Consider the following 14,817-nt stretch of genomic DNA (forward strand, 5'->3'; position numbering starts at 1 on the left):
GTGATAAAAACGCAAATGAAAGTTGAGTAAGGCACCAATTTCTGCTTATTAAATGAGCAGAAAAAAAGACAACAGCTATGATTGACAGAGTGAAACTAGAATCCTCAGATATTATTGGGAACACTGAGAATATGCCCACTCTTTAGGAAATCATCCTGGTTCTACACATCAAAAGTTTTTCAATGTCCTCCTGTTAGTTAATGGTTTTTTCACTCATTCAGCAGGTATTACTGAGAATCTGTCATGTGCCAGGCATTGAACCAGGTACCACTGGAGTAAGCAGACAGGAGTGCGGGTCCTCACTCCAAGCGCAGCCATGCCAGCCCTGGAATGACCAATTAGGGGCTTGTAGACGGGAGAGTAATAAACCTCTTCCTTGTCTAGGCCACTGTTGTTTTGGGGTTTTCTATTACTTGCAGCCAAACTGAATCCTATTTACATAGAAGGCAAGTGAGCTTTCACCGGCTGCTCTGGTTTCTTTTTTCTTTTCTTTTCTTTTTTTTTTTTTCTTTTTTGAGACAGAGTCTCACACTGTTGACTAGGCTAGAGTGCAGTGGAGCGACCTCGGCTCACTGCAACCGCCCCCTCCCAAGTTCAAGCGATTCTCCTGCCTCAGCCTCCTGAGTAGCTGGGACTACAGGCACCCACCACAACACCCAGCTAATTTTTGTATTTTTGTTTTTTTTAGTAAAGACAGGGTTTCACCATGTTGGCCAGGCTGGTCTCCAACTCCTGACCTCAGGCGATTCACCCGCCTTGGCCTCCCAAAGTGCTGGGATTACAGGTGTGAGCCACCCCACCCAGCCCTACTGTCTGGTTTCTTAATGGAGTAGAGGCAAATTACCAAAACACAGTAAGAATGTGGGAGAGATGTGGAGGTTTGAGTGGAAAAGGCATGAAATTATCACTACAGACAGGGAAAGAGTGATCTTATTAGAGAAACATGGTAAAATGGCTGGGCAATTATGAGTTCTGTCTTGAGTTTCCAGAAATAAATACTTAAAGAATCCAAATTTTAAATACCTTACATGAATGACATGCATCACATTCTTCATTATAGAAAACACTGGGCCAGGTGCGATGGCTCACGCCCATAATCCCAGCACTTTGGGAGGCTGAGGCAGGCAGATCACCTGAGGTTGGGAGTTGAGACCAGCCTAACCAACATGGAGAAACCCCATCTCTACTAAAAATCAAAAATTAGCCAGGCATGGTGGCACATGCCTGTAATCCCACGTACTTGCGAAGCTGAGGCAGGAGAATTGCTTGAACCCAGGAGGTGGAGGTTGCAGTGAGCCGAGATCGTGCTATTGCACTTCAGCCTGGGAAACAAGAGCAAAACTCTGTCTCAAAAAAAAAGAAAGAAAAGAAACCTCTGGAAATTACATAAATGCCAAACAGTGACAGAATAGTTGTATCACTTACAAAACTTTTCTAAATAATTGTTAGGAAAAGTAGATAGCAATATATAAAATAAAGTTACAATTTTTTTTTTTTTTTTTTTTTTGAGATATAGTCTGGTTCTGTCGCTCAGGCTGGAGTGCAATGATGTGATCTTGGCTCACTGCAACCTTCGCCTCCTTGGTTCAAACGATTCTCCAGTCTCAGCCTCCCAAGTAGCTGGGTACAGGTGCCTACCACCATGCCCAGCTAATTTTTGTGTTTGTTTGTTTTGAGACAGCGTCTCACTCTGTCGCCCAGGCTAGAGTACAGTGGTGGGATCTCGGCTCACTGCAACCTCCGCCTCCCAGGTTCAAGTGATTCTCCTGCCTCAGCTTCCCGAGTAGCTGGGACTGCAGGCACCCGCCACCATGCCCAGCTAATTTTTGTATTTTTAGTAGAGACGGGGTTTCACCATATTGGCCAGGCTGGTCTTGCACTCCAGACCTTGTGATCCGCCTGCCTCAGCCTCCCAAAATGCTGGGATTACAGGCGTGAGCCACTGCACTTGGCCAATTTTTGTATTTTTTTAGTAGAGACGAGATTTCACCATGTTGGCCAGGCTGGTCTCAAACTCCTGACCTCAAGTGACCCACCCGACTCGGCCTCCCAAAGTGCTGGGATTACAGGCATGAGCCACCGTGCCCAGCCGAAGTTACGATATTTTAATTAAAGCAGTAGAATACAAGATAGTACAGATACTATAGGATTATAATTATGCATGGAGGAAAAAAGTTGGGAAAGTACCAAATCACTAATAATATATATTTTAATAACCTTAATTTTATGTTAATATTTAAAACTATTGGCCAAGCACAGTAGCTCATGCCTGTAATCCCAGCACTTTGGGAGGCCAAGGCAGGCAGATTGCTTGAGCTCAGGAGTTTGAGACCAGCCTGGGCAACATGGTGAAACAGCGTTTCTACAAAAAATACAAAAAGTAACCAAGCATGGTGGCATGTGCCTGTGGTCCCAGCTACTTGGGAGGATTGCTTGAGCCCAGGAATTTAAGGCTGCAATGAGCTGTGATCGCACCACTGCACTCTAGCCTAAGTGACAGAGCAAGACTCTGTCTCAAAAATAAATATTTAAATTAAATAAAAACTATTGTTTTAAAATTTCATGTTGAGACTCATCTTCTTGAGTAGCTAATAATCTCTTAGAGGTGAGATGTTGTGTGTCTGTCTCTCTGTGAGCCCACAGCAGCTACCACAAAGCTGGCACTCAGACTTCGCATAGACATTTGCTGAGTTGAACTGCCTGAGATTACATGGGAAATGGAGAAGAAGTTCCTGTCTTCAACAAGTTGCTGTGTTTTCTCTGTTGGTCACAAAGTCTCTCACCAGAAGGTGAGCCCCACATGTGTGGGCTTTGTGCTGCACCCCTTCTTGAGTATAGGGCTTCTAAAGAAGCCAGAGCCCATCCTTGATGATATTATTCTCCTCATGCAAGACCACCAGCCACTTATAGCAGAACAGGTTCTCTGAAAGGGTGGAACAGGCCAGGCGCGGTGCCTCACACCTGTAATCCCAGCACTTTGGGAGGCCGAGACGGGCGGATCACCTGAGGTCAGGAGTTCCAAACCAGCCTGCCCAACATGGCAAAATCCCCGTGTCTACTAAAAAATTAGCCGGGCGTGGTGGCGCATGCCTGTAATCCCAGCTACTCGGGATGCTGAGGCAGGAGAATCGCTTGAACCTGGGAGGTGGAGGTTGCAGTGAGCCAAGATCTCGCAACTGCACTCCAGTGTGGGCAACAACAGTGAAACTCCATCTCAAAAACAAAAGGAGGGGGTGGTGGAATGACACTTCCCACAAAAGGCAGTGTAAAGACAGAGATTTTACCCCATTTGCTGCCACATGTCTTTCTCACTGTTGCTTCATTTATTCACTCATTCCTTCTGATACCTGCTGAGTCTGTGACTTTGCCCAGATACCTGGCTGGGTGCCGGGGCTACAGCGCTGAACAACTCAAGCACACCTCATGGAGCTTACAGTCTGATGGGAAGCAGATGAGAGAGGTAATGATAATATCACGAATGTGCCTTATGCTGGGGGCACAGGATGCCTTGAGAACAGGTAGCAGCAACAAGTTAATTGGTTAGTTGGAATGAGAGTTCATTATTTGGTAATTGACCTATAGCTGCTGTGGTAGAGTAAGTGATGGGGAGATAGCAGGTGCGGTTACATCAGGCAGGTTGTAGGCCATGGTCAGACTTTTGGACTCCGAATGCAATGGGAAGTCACTGGAGGAATTTAAGCAGAGGAATGACATGACCTGATTTGTTTTTAAGATCGCTTTAGGGGCCAGACATGGTGGCTCACGCCTAGAATCCTAGCACCACTTTGGGAGGCTGAGGCAGATAGATCACTTGAGGTCAGGAGTCCAAGACCAGCCTGGCCAACATGGTGAAACCTCGTCTCTACTAAAAATACAAAATTTAGCTGGGCATGATGGTGGCCGCCTGTAACCCCAGCTGTTCGGGAGGCTGAGGCAGGAAAATCGCTTGAACCCAGGAGGCAGATGTTGCAGTGAGCTGAGATCGTGCCATGCACTCTAAGTCTGGGCAACAGAGCAAGATTCCATCTTAAAAAAAAAAAAAAAAAAAAAAAAAGGAAGGAAGGAAAGAAGAGAGACAGAAGGAAGGAAGGGAAGGAAGGCAGGCTTTAGGGGACATGAGATCTAGATAACAGTGGCTCCAACTTAAGAGAGCACTAAAGGGAAGCTCAGGATGACAGCTGTGCAGCACACCCAGAAAATAACCAGTCCAGATTGGAACAGGGGATGGAGGGCTCCAGGAAGGGGATCGCCATAGGAGGATGCAGGTGGAAATGATTTTTATAAATACTTGATATGCTGGTGCATGAAAAAAATGAGAGAGATAAAGAAGAAGGCTACAATCAAGATAGCCTACAATAAAGGTAGTAAATGCCACCAAGAAAAAAAAAAGGCAGATAGAAAGTTCAGGAAAAGCAAGAATAGAGATGTGATTATAGTGTACTTAGCTTTGAATAAAACAATCTATACGCTGTGACAATGTAAACTGATTATTTGGTTCAAAACAGTGCTATTTATTTTTAATTATTCAGGGAAAATATACACATCCACTTATCTATTGAGAGACTTACAACAAATGGGGTTTAACACTGGGGAATTCAAGTGAAAGTTGTATGTGAATTCTTTATACCCTTGAGATTTCTGTAACTTTTATATTCTAAATAAAAAACTAAAACTAGTAATATAATTATATAGGGAAGCGGAAGTGGTGATATAAAAGAGCTAAATCCTCCACTGTAGTAGTAAATCAGTGTATAATATTCAAAATTGCTCTATCAAGAAAGAGAAGTATAATCACATTATTTTATATCATTTTATGAAGTGGTGGTAACCACTAGAAGAAAGAGCTAAGAGTTTCTACATAAAGATGTTGAGAAAAGCTGGAGGCAAATGGGGTAGGTAAAGAAAAAATACTGTTTTTTACCACAAGGCTTTTAGAAATATTGGGATTTTTTTCTTTTTTCTTTTTTTTTTTTTTTTTTTGAGACAGTCTCACTCTATCGCCCAGGCTGAAATGCAATGGCACAATCTCAGCTCACTGCAACATCCACCACCTGGGCTCAAACCATCCTCCCATCTCAGCTCCCGAGTAGCTGGGACTACAGGTGCGTCCCACCCATGCCTGGCTAATTTTTGTATTTTTGGTAGAGACAGGGTTTCGCCATGTTACCCAGGCTGGTCTCGAACTCCTGGGCTCAAGCAATCTGCCCACCTCAGCCTCCCAAAGTTCTGGGATTACAGGTACCACCATGCCCAGCCAATATTTGGATTTTTAAAGTATATGCTTTAGTTACTTTGATTTTAAAACAAAAACAAAAACAAACTTTTATGTTAACTTTTCTCATCCAAAAAGGCTCTATGTCCAGATTTTGTTTTAAGTACTTTTTTCATGCTTTTTTTTTCTTTTTTTTTTTGAAATGAAGTCTCACTTTGTCCCCCAGGTTGGGGTGCAGTGGCACCATCTCAGCTCACTGCAACCTCTGCCTCCCAGGTTCAAGTGATTCTCCTGCCTCAGCCTCCAGAGCAGCTGGGATTACAGGTACCCACCACCATGCCCAGCTAATTTTGTATTTTTAGTAGAGACAGGGTTTCACTATGTTGGCCAGGCTGCTCTCAAAGTCCTGAGCTCAGGTGATCTGCTCACCTCGGCTTCCCAAAGTGCTGGGATTACAGGCATGAGCCACCATGCCAGGCCATTTCATGCATCTTGTATATATTTCTTTTTTAAAATCTGACCAATGGATTCATGTCACATGTTAATCTATTACAATAAGAATTTTTTTATTTTCTTTAAAAAATAGGTCCTATGCCTCTCTTATTAAATGTTTAAGATAAACAAGAGAAAAGGTTTTTGACGGCCGGGCGCAGTGGCTCACGCCTGTAATTCCAGCACTTTAGGAGGCTGAGGTGGGTGGATCACTTGAGGTCAGGAGTTTGAGACCACCTTAGCCAACATAGTGAAACCCCGTCTCTACTAAAAATACAAAAACTAGCCGGGTGTGGTGGCACATGCCTGTAATCCCAGCTACTTGGGAGGCTGAGGCAGGAGAGTCGCTTGAACCCGGGAGGCGGAAGTTGCAGTGAGCGGAGATTGTGCCATTGCACTCTAGCCTGGGCGACAGAGTGAGACTCCATCTCAAAAAAAAAAAAAAAAAAAAAAAAAGGATTTTTGACAATTATTTTAAAGCTAGCTCCCTCCTGCTGCTCTATGAAGAATGTATGGGAGAGTGGGTAATTGTTCATGACTCTATCTTTCTATCTTGCCTTTTGCCACTAGGCAAGACAATAGGAAATAGCCCTTCTGGTATGTTTCTAGGGACCAGATTGTCAAATTAAATTTGGCCTAAAGCTGCCTCCATAAATAGCAAGCCACAACCTAACTTAGTGTGTAAACAAACCGTAACCTAACTAAGAGTATATTCTTGTAACAAGTAGCTGGGTCTCTGCCAATCATAACAGGGGAGCTTTCAGCCAATCCCAGGCTGCAGACTGCCCAGTCAAGTCCAAATAAGGCAACCACCCAGCTGTAACCAATCAGGCTATTTCTGCATCACCTCCTTTTTCTGTCTGTAAGTATTGCCTGCCCACTTTTGCCTTGTGGAGGTCTCTGAACCTTTACTGGTTCAGGGTGCTGCCTGACTCATGAATACTTTCTTTGCTCAGATAAACTCTGCTAAATTTAACTAGCGTGAAGTTTTTCTTTTCATAAAATCCAAGAGAGTATTTAAAAATAACAGCAACAACCTAAACATTGTACAAAATACACTATGGGGTTAGCATGGAGAGCCTGTGGTGTTAACCTGTATTCTTTATTTATTTATTCTTTAAAGCAGCCTCCTATATTTATCTAGAGCACTGTACAGTCAGCTCTCCATATCTGCATCCATAGATTCAATCAACCACAGATGAAAAATAATCCAAAAATTAAAAAATATAAATATAACAATTAAAAAATACGAATAAAAAAATACAGTGTAAACAACTATTTACATATCATTAACATTGTATTAGGTATTATAAGCAATTTGGAGAATATTTAAAGTATACAGGAAGATGTGTGTAGGTTATATGTGTGTAGGCCAGGCATAGTGGCTTACACCTCTTTTTTTTTGAGATAGAGTCTCGCTGTGTCACCCAGGCTGGAGTGCAGTGGCATGATCTTGGCTCACCACAAGCTCTGCCTCCCAAGTTCATACCATTCTCCTGCCTCAGCCTCCTGAGTAGCTGGGACTACAGGCGCCCGCCACCACGCCTGGCTAATTTTTTTGTATTTTTAATAGAGACAGGGTTTCACCGTGTTAGCCAGTATGGTCTCGATCTCCTGACCTCGTGATCTGCCTGCCTCGGCCTCCCAAAGTGTTGGGATTACAGGCATGAGCCACCGCGCCCGGCCAGCTTACACCTCTTATCTCAGCACTTTGGGAGGCCAAGGCAAGAGGACAGCTTGAGGCCAGGAGTTTGAAACCAGCCTGGCCAATGTAGCAAGACCTAATCTCTATTTTGAAAAAGATAAAAGAAAAGAAAGGACTTGAATATCCATGAATTTTGGTACCTGCAAGGGAGTCCTAGAACCAATCCCCTGCAGATACCAAGAGATGACTGTATAGAGAAAAGCCATTGAGCAAAGCCAGATGCAACATCAGTTCAAACTCTGCTAAGGCTCCAGAATGACAAGATTCCAATCTGGTCAAAGGTTTGGATGAGAGAGACAGCCCCATGTTGACAGCAGGGCAATGAGCCAGTTCAGACAGCCCCAAGACTCGCCCTAGTCAATCCCAGGGAGAGATAAGCCCTGCCCACTACAGGAACAGGGTTGCTGAAACAGCAACTAGGAAGCTGGTCTACACCAAGAACCTTGGGAATCAGGAAGGTCCAGGAAAAATAAGTATCTACAGGAGGTTCAGGGACGATTTGGACCTCACACCCAAGTGAAGAGGCTGGAAATCGCCAGGGGTGAAAGAACACTGCTTTCATCTACCCCTTCCGGAACAGGTCCCACTGTCACCCGTGCACACCCATATCTGAAGGACACTGGTGTCTGATCATCCCAAAACTGGAATTTCTCTCATTGTGGCCTAGCTGTTTCCCTGGATCTTTGGAAATCATGGTCACTGTCTTACTCTGACAAGGTACAATCAAAGTTAACCAAGAGAAAGTATACAGCACCGCTTAACCAAAGTGCCACAAAGAAGGTATACACAGGGAAGGGTGGGAGAGAAACAACACACAGGTGTGCACCAATAGCAGGCAAATTCACCTGGGGCCAATCCTAGTTTTACTCATTTATTTTAAAATGATTTTTAGAGACCCTGTCTCCTTAGTAGCTGGGACTACAGGTGCATGCCAGCTCCAATCCCAGTTTTAAACACTGATTATTCTCTTTCGAAGCAGATTCATCGAAGGTTTCCTTAAATAAACATTTTCATGAAGCATTTAAATACATTCATTTATGAAGTGTGTGTTGACTCATACCTTTTCAGGAACACGTACAAACATGTTTGACCACAGTCCTCTCACCTTCCTTGGAATGTCCCTCTCTTGGGCCTGTGATAGCTCTTTCCTGGTTGTATCCCTTCATCCCTTTTTCTATTTCTCTGTCCCCTTTCTCCTCCTTCATCAATAGAGGCATTCACTAAGAGAGCTTCTTTGTGGACTTCCGATCTCTTCATTCTTTCTCCTTGAATAACCATCACTCACTTCTTTCACTTGTCACCTCTGCTGCTGATAATAATAGCTGGCAACTATAGGTGCTCTCTGTGTGTCAAGTACGGTACTAAACTCTCAAGTTTAATCCTCCCAACAGTCCTATGGAGTAGACACTGTTATTATACGCATTTTTATGTACGGAAAAACTGAGGCTTGGGGGTGGAAGCAGGCTGCCCAGGGTCACCTAGCTAGTAAGGGGCAGAACTGGATTCAAACCCGGGCAGCCCACCTCAGAGGCTTCACACTGTTAGGTGAGCTCTCAAAACTGGACATCCTTCCCAAGGTGCGGGGCCATCTCCACCAGCCCCTCAAACCCGGCGTGTCACCCACCAGACATCAGAGAGTCCTCACTGACATGTTTTACTGGCTGTGAAGATATTAAAATACTACAAACTCTGCAGCCTGGAACCCTGTCTTCACCCTGTCACCCTCTCCACTAAGACCTCCCCATATCCAGCATCCCTGGCATGGGGCTGAGAGGTGGAGGCTGGTGGGAAGGGGCTTAGCACCCTCCTGGCCTTGGTCTTGCCAGTGCTACAACTATGGCTAAATACTGAGGATTGTGTTGTTTGGTTCGGTTTGTTTGTTTGTTTGTTTGTTTTTGAGACAAGGTTTCACTCTGTCATCCAGGCTGGGGTGCAGTGATGTGATCATAGCTCACTGGAACCTCAAACTCCTGGCCTCAAGCAATCCTCTTGCCTCAGCCTCCCAAGTAGCTGTATCTACAGGCATGCACCACCATGCACAGCTAATTTTTAAGATATTTTTGGAAAGACAGAGTCTGGTTATGTTGTCCAGGGTGGTCTCAAACTCCTGGCCTCAAGCAATCCTCCTACCTCGGCCTCCCAAACTGCTGGGATTACGGGCAAGAGCCACTGTGCCTGAACTACATACTATTAGTATCACATCTGCCTCCTTCTCCTTCTGTCTCCACAAACCAGTTCCTCTGCTGACTTCCTTATTTCTGGGGCCCACATCTCATTCCCCAGATTGCATTATACAGAGCCTTTTTCCCACAGTGCCTGCCATGGGACTCCACCGTCCTCCATTCTACCTGAAAAACTCGCAGGCCTCTTGTGAGAGCCAGCTGTGGTGCCCTTGGTTCCTCTGTGAGGCTGCCACCACCCTGCACCCTAGGGTGAGCAGTGCCCCAGGAGGACCTCACAAACTCCAGTGAACGGACTCACAGGCAGAGTCTAAACTGTGTCCCTGAGGTCCCCAGGCAGGTTTCTCTACCCTGCAGCCCATGTAGGGTAGAGGGACCATCTAGGCAGCTGTGAAGCTACCTGGGTGGGAGGCAAGCAGGAGCCTAGGTAAGGAGTCAGGGCCCCTTGGCAGCTGTGGGCAATTTTGAGGTGTGCGGCCTCCTGCTCTTGTCTTAAAGGGATGAGGACAGCTCCTCTGAATGAGGGGGCATGGACCTTGAGGGGCACCTGGGGAGTGAGAGGACAGAGGGAAGAGGACTGGACAGAGGAGGGGGACAGGCAGACCTGCTTCCTCCAGGCTGGGCTGGCCCTACCGGGCTGGGGTACCCCCTGCAGCTCATGGGGTCTCCCACACCATCAGCCCACTGTGGGACCTGGAACGGATGGGCTGGGGCAATGGCTTGGGGAGGGAACTCAGGAAACAGGGCTGTCGGACAGGGCAAGCTCCAGCAAAGGGAAGCCCTCTACGCTGTACGTTTCCTGAAAAAGAAGATCCCGGGGGGCAGCTGCTGCTGTCAACCCGGCAAAGCTCACAAGCCCCCACACCAGATTCCCAAATCCTCTCATGGCTCAGCTCCAGGGGCGGGCAGAGACTGTCCCTGGACGGGTCTCGCCTCCCTAAGGGTCTCTGCTTCTCTTGTGAGAGGAGGGGTTGATATCCTGACTCTAAGGTGTCTCGGCTCTCTGCGTCCTCAGGAGCACGTGCCGCTGGGGGCGCGGGCGGCAGAGGGTGGGCCCTGGAGTCCGAGCCCCCGGGACTCGCGGGCACGCGCGCTGGCCTCCCGCCCGGGCCGGGCCCCGAGCCCCGCGATCCGCTGTCGGCCCCGCAACTTACCCAAAAGTTTCCCTTGAACAGCGAGCGCGTCATCGCGGCGAGAGTGGGGGCGCAGAGGAGAGCCGGGCCGCAGGTGGCACCGCGTGGGGAGGCCTGACTGCCACTGCCCGCTGCCCCGCAGGCTCAACTTCGGCGTTCCACACTTGCGCAGGGAAGCCGCCCCCGGGTCCTAAACCACTCCCGATTGCGATAGCCGCCGTCTGCGCTCTGCGCTCCCCGCGCGGGACCTGGGCGGGACCCGTGGCGCTCACCCGGCCAGGGGCTGCAGCCAGCGCCGGGACCCAGGCCCATTTAAAGCCCCACAGCGTCAGGCGACGATCAATATATCAGCCCGAAGCTAGCTGCCTCCTCCTGGAAGCCTTTGAGGATTGGAAATAACTGGTCCTGGCTTGGGCTCCTGCGCACAAGACCCCCTGGACCGAATGAAATCCAGGCTCTGCGGGGTGATAGAAGGGATCTGATCAGATAGTGGTCGCGAGGACCCGGTGTAAGCTCCACAAGGCCTGGGAGCCCATAACGCCCGCAGTTGCTAAAGGTGTAGACGCCTTGGCGTCACGGCGGGTCACGGAGGGCCCCACAGGCACCTGCTGCAGATCTTCCCCTGGGGCACGTTTCATTTTTTATTTTACTTTTTGATGTTGCAGGTGTTTTTAATGAATGGGGTCACGTTTTAGTCTAAAATGTCATGGAGAGGTCATCGCTGCTGTTTCCCCTTGGCTCTGGTTACTTTGTGGTGTCCTTACAGGACCTCCAGGAGCTTAGCTGCTCTCTGACTCCCTTTCCATTATCAGGAGGCAAGACCCTTCCCTGCCCATTCCACCCCAGCAAGAGGGGCCCAAGATTCCTTCTTCTTCTCCCTCCAGTCTTCTACCCTCACAAATAAAACCCCTCTCTGCATTGTATTAGATTGGTACAAAAGTAATTGCGGTTTTTGCCATTACTCTTAATAGTAATGCAGGGCTTATGACAAAGTACTCCCTGGTATGACAGGCCCCAAGCCCAACCTGAGGCCCAGAGGGGTTGAATGACTTGCCCAAGATCACAGTTTATTTAAGGGATGAAGAGCTCAAGGTTAGAGCTCTGCCCTTCTAAACAGAGGCAAAGACAGACATCCTTCCTGGGGCAGATCCATCCCGGACAGAGGAATAAGTGCTCAAGGAGGGGAGGATAAAGGTCAAGGTTGCCAAGACTGGCACCAGCCCAGCCTGGAGAAGCAAGCGTTCACCCCTGGAGCAGGTTCTAGTTACGCCCAGACACAGTGAAAGGGCAATTGCTAGAGTGATGTGAAGCACCTCGAACAAGTTCTGCTCCATAATACTGCCGCCAGCGCCACTCAGATGAACTCCCAATAAAGTCATCCACAACTGCAAAGACGGAGAGGTGGCTTCCAGCCACCAAGCATCTCCAAGGGATGCATTCATTTACCTACTTGCTCATATCCTTTGAAAGCAGTGAGATTAGAAGGAAGGCAGAGAAGCCTGGCAGAACCATCAAGGGGCAGCAGAGGACATGGTAGGCAGTAGGAATCTTGGCTTAACTGCAGAGGTAAGAAATGGCACTAACTGGGGGCACAGAAGCGGGACAGTTGGAGACACCACTAAGGTTTTTCCTAGAAGTTTTAAATATTCTGGAAAATAGTTTAGATGCAATTCTAATTGTCACATTTTCATGTTTAATACATGTATAATTGTTAAGTTATTAGAACGTTTCACAAGCTCTCACAGTACATTGTGCTTGATTTTCGCGACTCAGACCCTAAGCTCCCTGAATTTTAACTCGCTTCCGCCATCTGGTGACAAAGTTTGTAATTGTAAATGGTCATCCTCGCTGCTGGAAAATACTCTTCATTCCTCATTTAAGTTCATCTCTGGGGCAGGTATTGTGAGTAAAAAGACAAAGTGTGTGCTATATCCAAGGGGTATATTTAGGATATTTTACTAACTTCTATGGTTTGAATGTTGCCCCCTCCAAGAATTCTTGTTGAAACTTAATCTGAAATGAGACAGTTTTGAGAGAGATAGGGTCTTTAAGAGGCGATTGGGTCACGAGGGCCACTAGTCCCATTCATGGATTAATGGGTTAGTAGATTAATGGATTATCAGGGGATGAAACCAGTGGCTTTATACTTTACAAGAAGAGGAATAGATGGTTGGGTGCAGTGGCTCATGCCTGTAATCCCCGCACTTTGGGAGGCTGAGGCAGGTGGATCACCTGAGGTCAGGAGTTCAAGACCAGGCAGGCCAACATGATGTAACCCCATCTCTACTAAAAATACAAAATTAGCCAGGCGTGGTGGCACATGCCTGTAGTCCCAGCTACTTGGGAGGCTGAGACAGGAGAATCACTTGAACCCAGGAGGCATAGGCTACAGTGAGCCAAGACCGCGCTACTGCACTCCAGCCTGGGCGAGACAGAGTGAGACATCATCCAAAAAAAAAAAAAGAAGAAGAAGAAGAAAAAGAAGAGGAAGAGAGGCCTGAGCTAGCATGATCAACCCCCTTGCCATGTTATGCCCTGTGCCACAGAGTCCCCACCAGCAAGAAGGCCCGCACAAATGCAGCTCCTCAACCTTGAACTTTTCAGCCTTCATAACTGTAAGAAACAAATTCTTTTCCTTTATAAACTACCCAATGTCAGATACTCTGTTATAAGCAACAGAAAATGGCCGGGCGCGGTGGCTCAAGCCTGTAATCCCAGCACTTTGGGAGGCCGAGACGGGCGGATCACGAGGTCAGGAGATCGAGACCATCCTGGCTGACACGGTGAAACCCCGTCTCTACTTTAAAAATACAAAAAACTAGCCGGGCAAGGTGGCGGGCGCCTGTAGTCCCAGCTACTCGGGAGGCTGAGGCAAGAGAATGGCGTGAACCCGGCAGGCGGAGCTTGCAGTGAGCTGAGATCCGGCCACTGCACTCCAGCCTGGGCGGCAGAGCGAGACTCCGTCTCAAAAAAAAAAAATAATAAGCAACAGAAAACATATTAAGACATTAACAAAGTTAATATTATTATAGCAATTATGAAATTATTTAATACATTTAAGACAAATCATACATTTAAGATAATCACTGTGAGTATTTTGGCATAATCTCTTTCAACATATATTTGCATGAGTAAGTTCTTATTGTATATAAAATGTTGAGTCTAGCTTTTTTAACTTAATATTTCATAAGTATTTTCTAAAATCACTAAATATATTTTTTCTAACAAAAAGTTTGATAGAACATAGGGCTGGCCACTTTATAAGCAGACAATCTTGCATGTAAAAATTGAAAATCTCTGTGAAGGGCTGGGTGGGGTGGCTCACACCTGTAATCCCAGCACTTTGGGAGGCCGAGGTGGGCAGATCATTTGAGGTCAGGAGTTCAAGACCAGCCTGGCCAACATGGTGAAACCCCGTCTCTACAAAAAAATACAAAACTTAGCCGGGCAGACGTGGCACAGCGCCTGTAATCCCCCCTACTCGGGAGGCTGAGCCAGGAGAATCACTTGAGCCTGGGAGGTAGAGGTTGCAGTGAGCCAAGTTTGCACCACTGCACTCCAGCCCGGGTGACAGAGCCAGACTCCATCTCAGAATAAAATAAAATAAAAATCTCGGTGAAGAGAAATTTGGCCATGTGATCAAAATGTAAAATGCCCCTACCTTTTGACCCAATAAGTCCATGTCAAAAAACCTACCGTTCAAGTATATTCTTACATATGCAAAGTAAAATATAATACAGTTATTCATAGCAGTGTGGTTATTTTGGAAAAATATACTTGAAATAATTAATGTCCATCCATGGATTACTAGCTCAATATATTGTCATATATTGATCCAACGAAGTCATATTTAGGCATAAAAATGGAGGAAGCTCTTTGCGTATTGGTATGGAACAATCATCAGATATATTAATAAGTAAAAAACAAAAGGCAAAACAAGCTATCACTAGAGTGAGAAGAAAAAAGAACACACACACACTTTCAATGGTCCCCTCTGAAGTGGGGGTCTGGGGCCTGAGAGATAGGAGAAAGAGAGCAGAAGAGAGCCCTACTTTTCATCCCGTGCCCTTCTGGACCTTAGAATTTATACTCTGT

At 46.6% G+C, this 14,817-nt stretch overlaps 1 protein-coding gene across 1 annotated transcript in view; it reads right to left on the reverse strand.

Moving 5' to 3' along the window:
- PSTPIP2 (proline-serine-threonine phosphatase interacting protein 2) overlaps positions 1 to 10,866 on the reverse strand; it is a 95,072-nt gene extending 84,206 nt beyond the window's left edge. Inside the window, exon 1 of the mRNA XM_025365116.1 lies at positions 10,744 to 10,866. Within this exon, the coding sequence (XP_025220901.1) occupies positions 10,744 to 10,776 (33 nt within the window). The 5' untranslated portion in view covers positions 10,777 to 10,866. The remainder of the gene's footprint in view (positions 1 to 10,743) is intronic.
- Between the last annotated feature and the right edge of the window lie 3,951 nt (positions 10,867 to 14,817).

This window comes from Theropithecus gelada, chromosome 18, assembly GCF_003255815.1.
Source record: "Theropithecus gelada isolate Dixy chromosome 18, Tgel_1.0, whole genome shotgun sequence".
NCBI classification, from domain to species: Eukaryota; Metazoa; Chordata; class Mammalia; order Primates; family Cercopithecidae; genus Theropithecus; species Theropithecus gelada.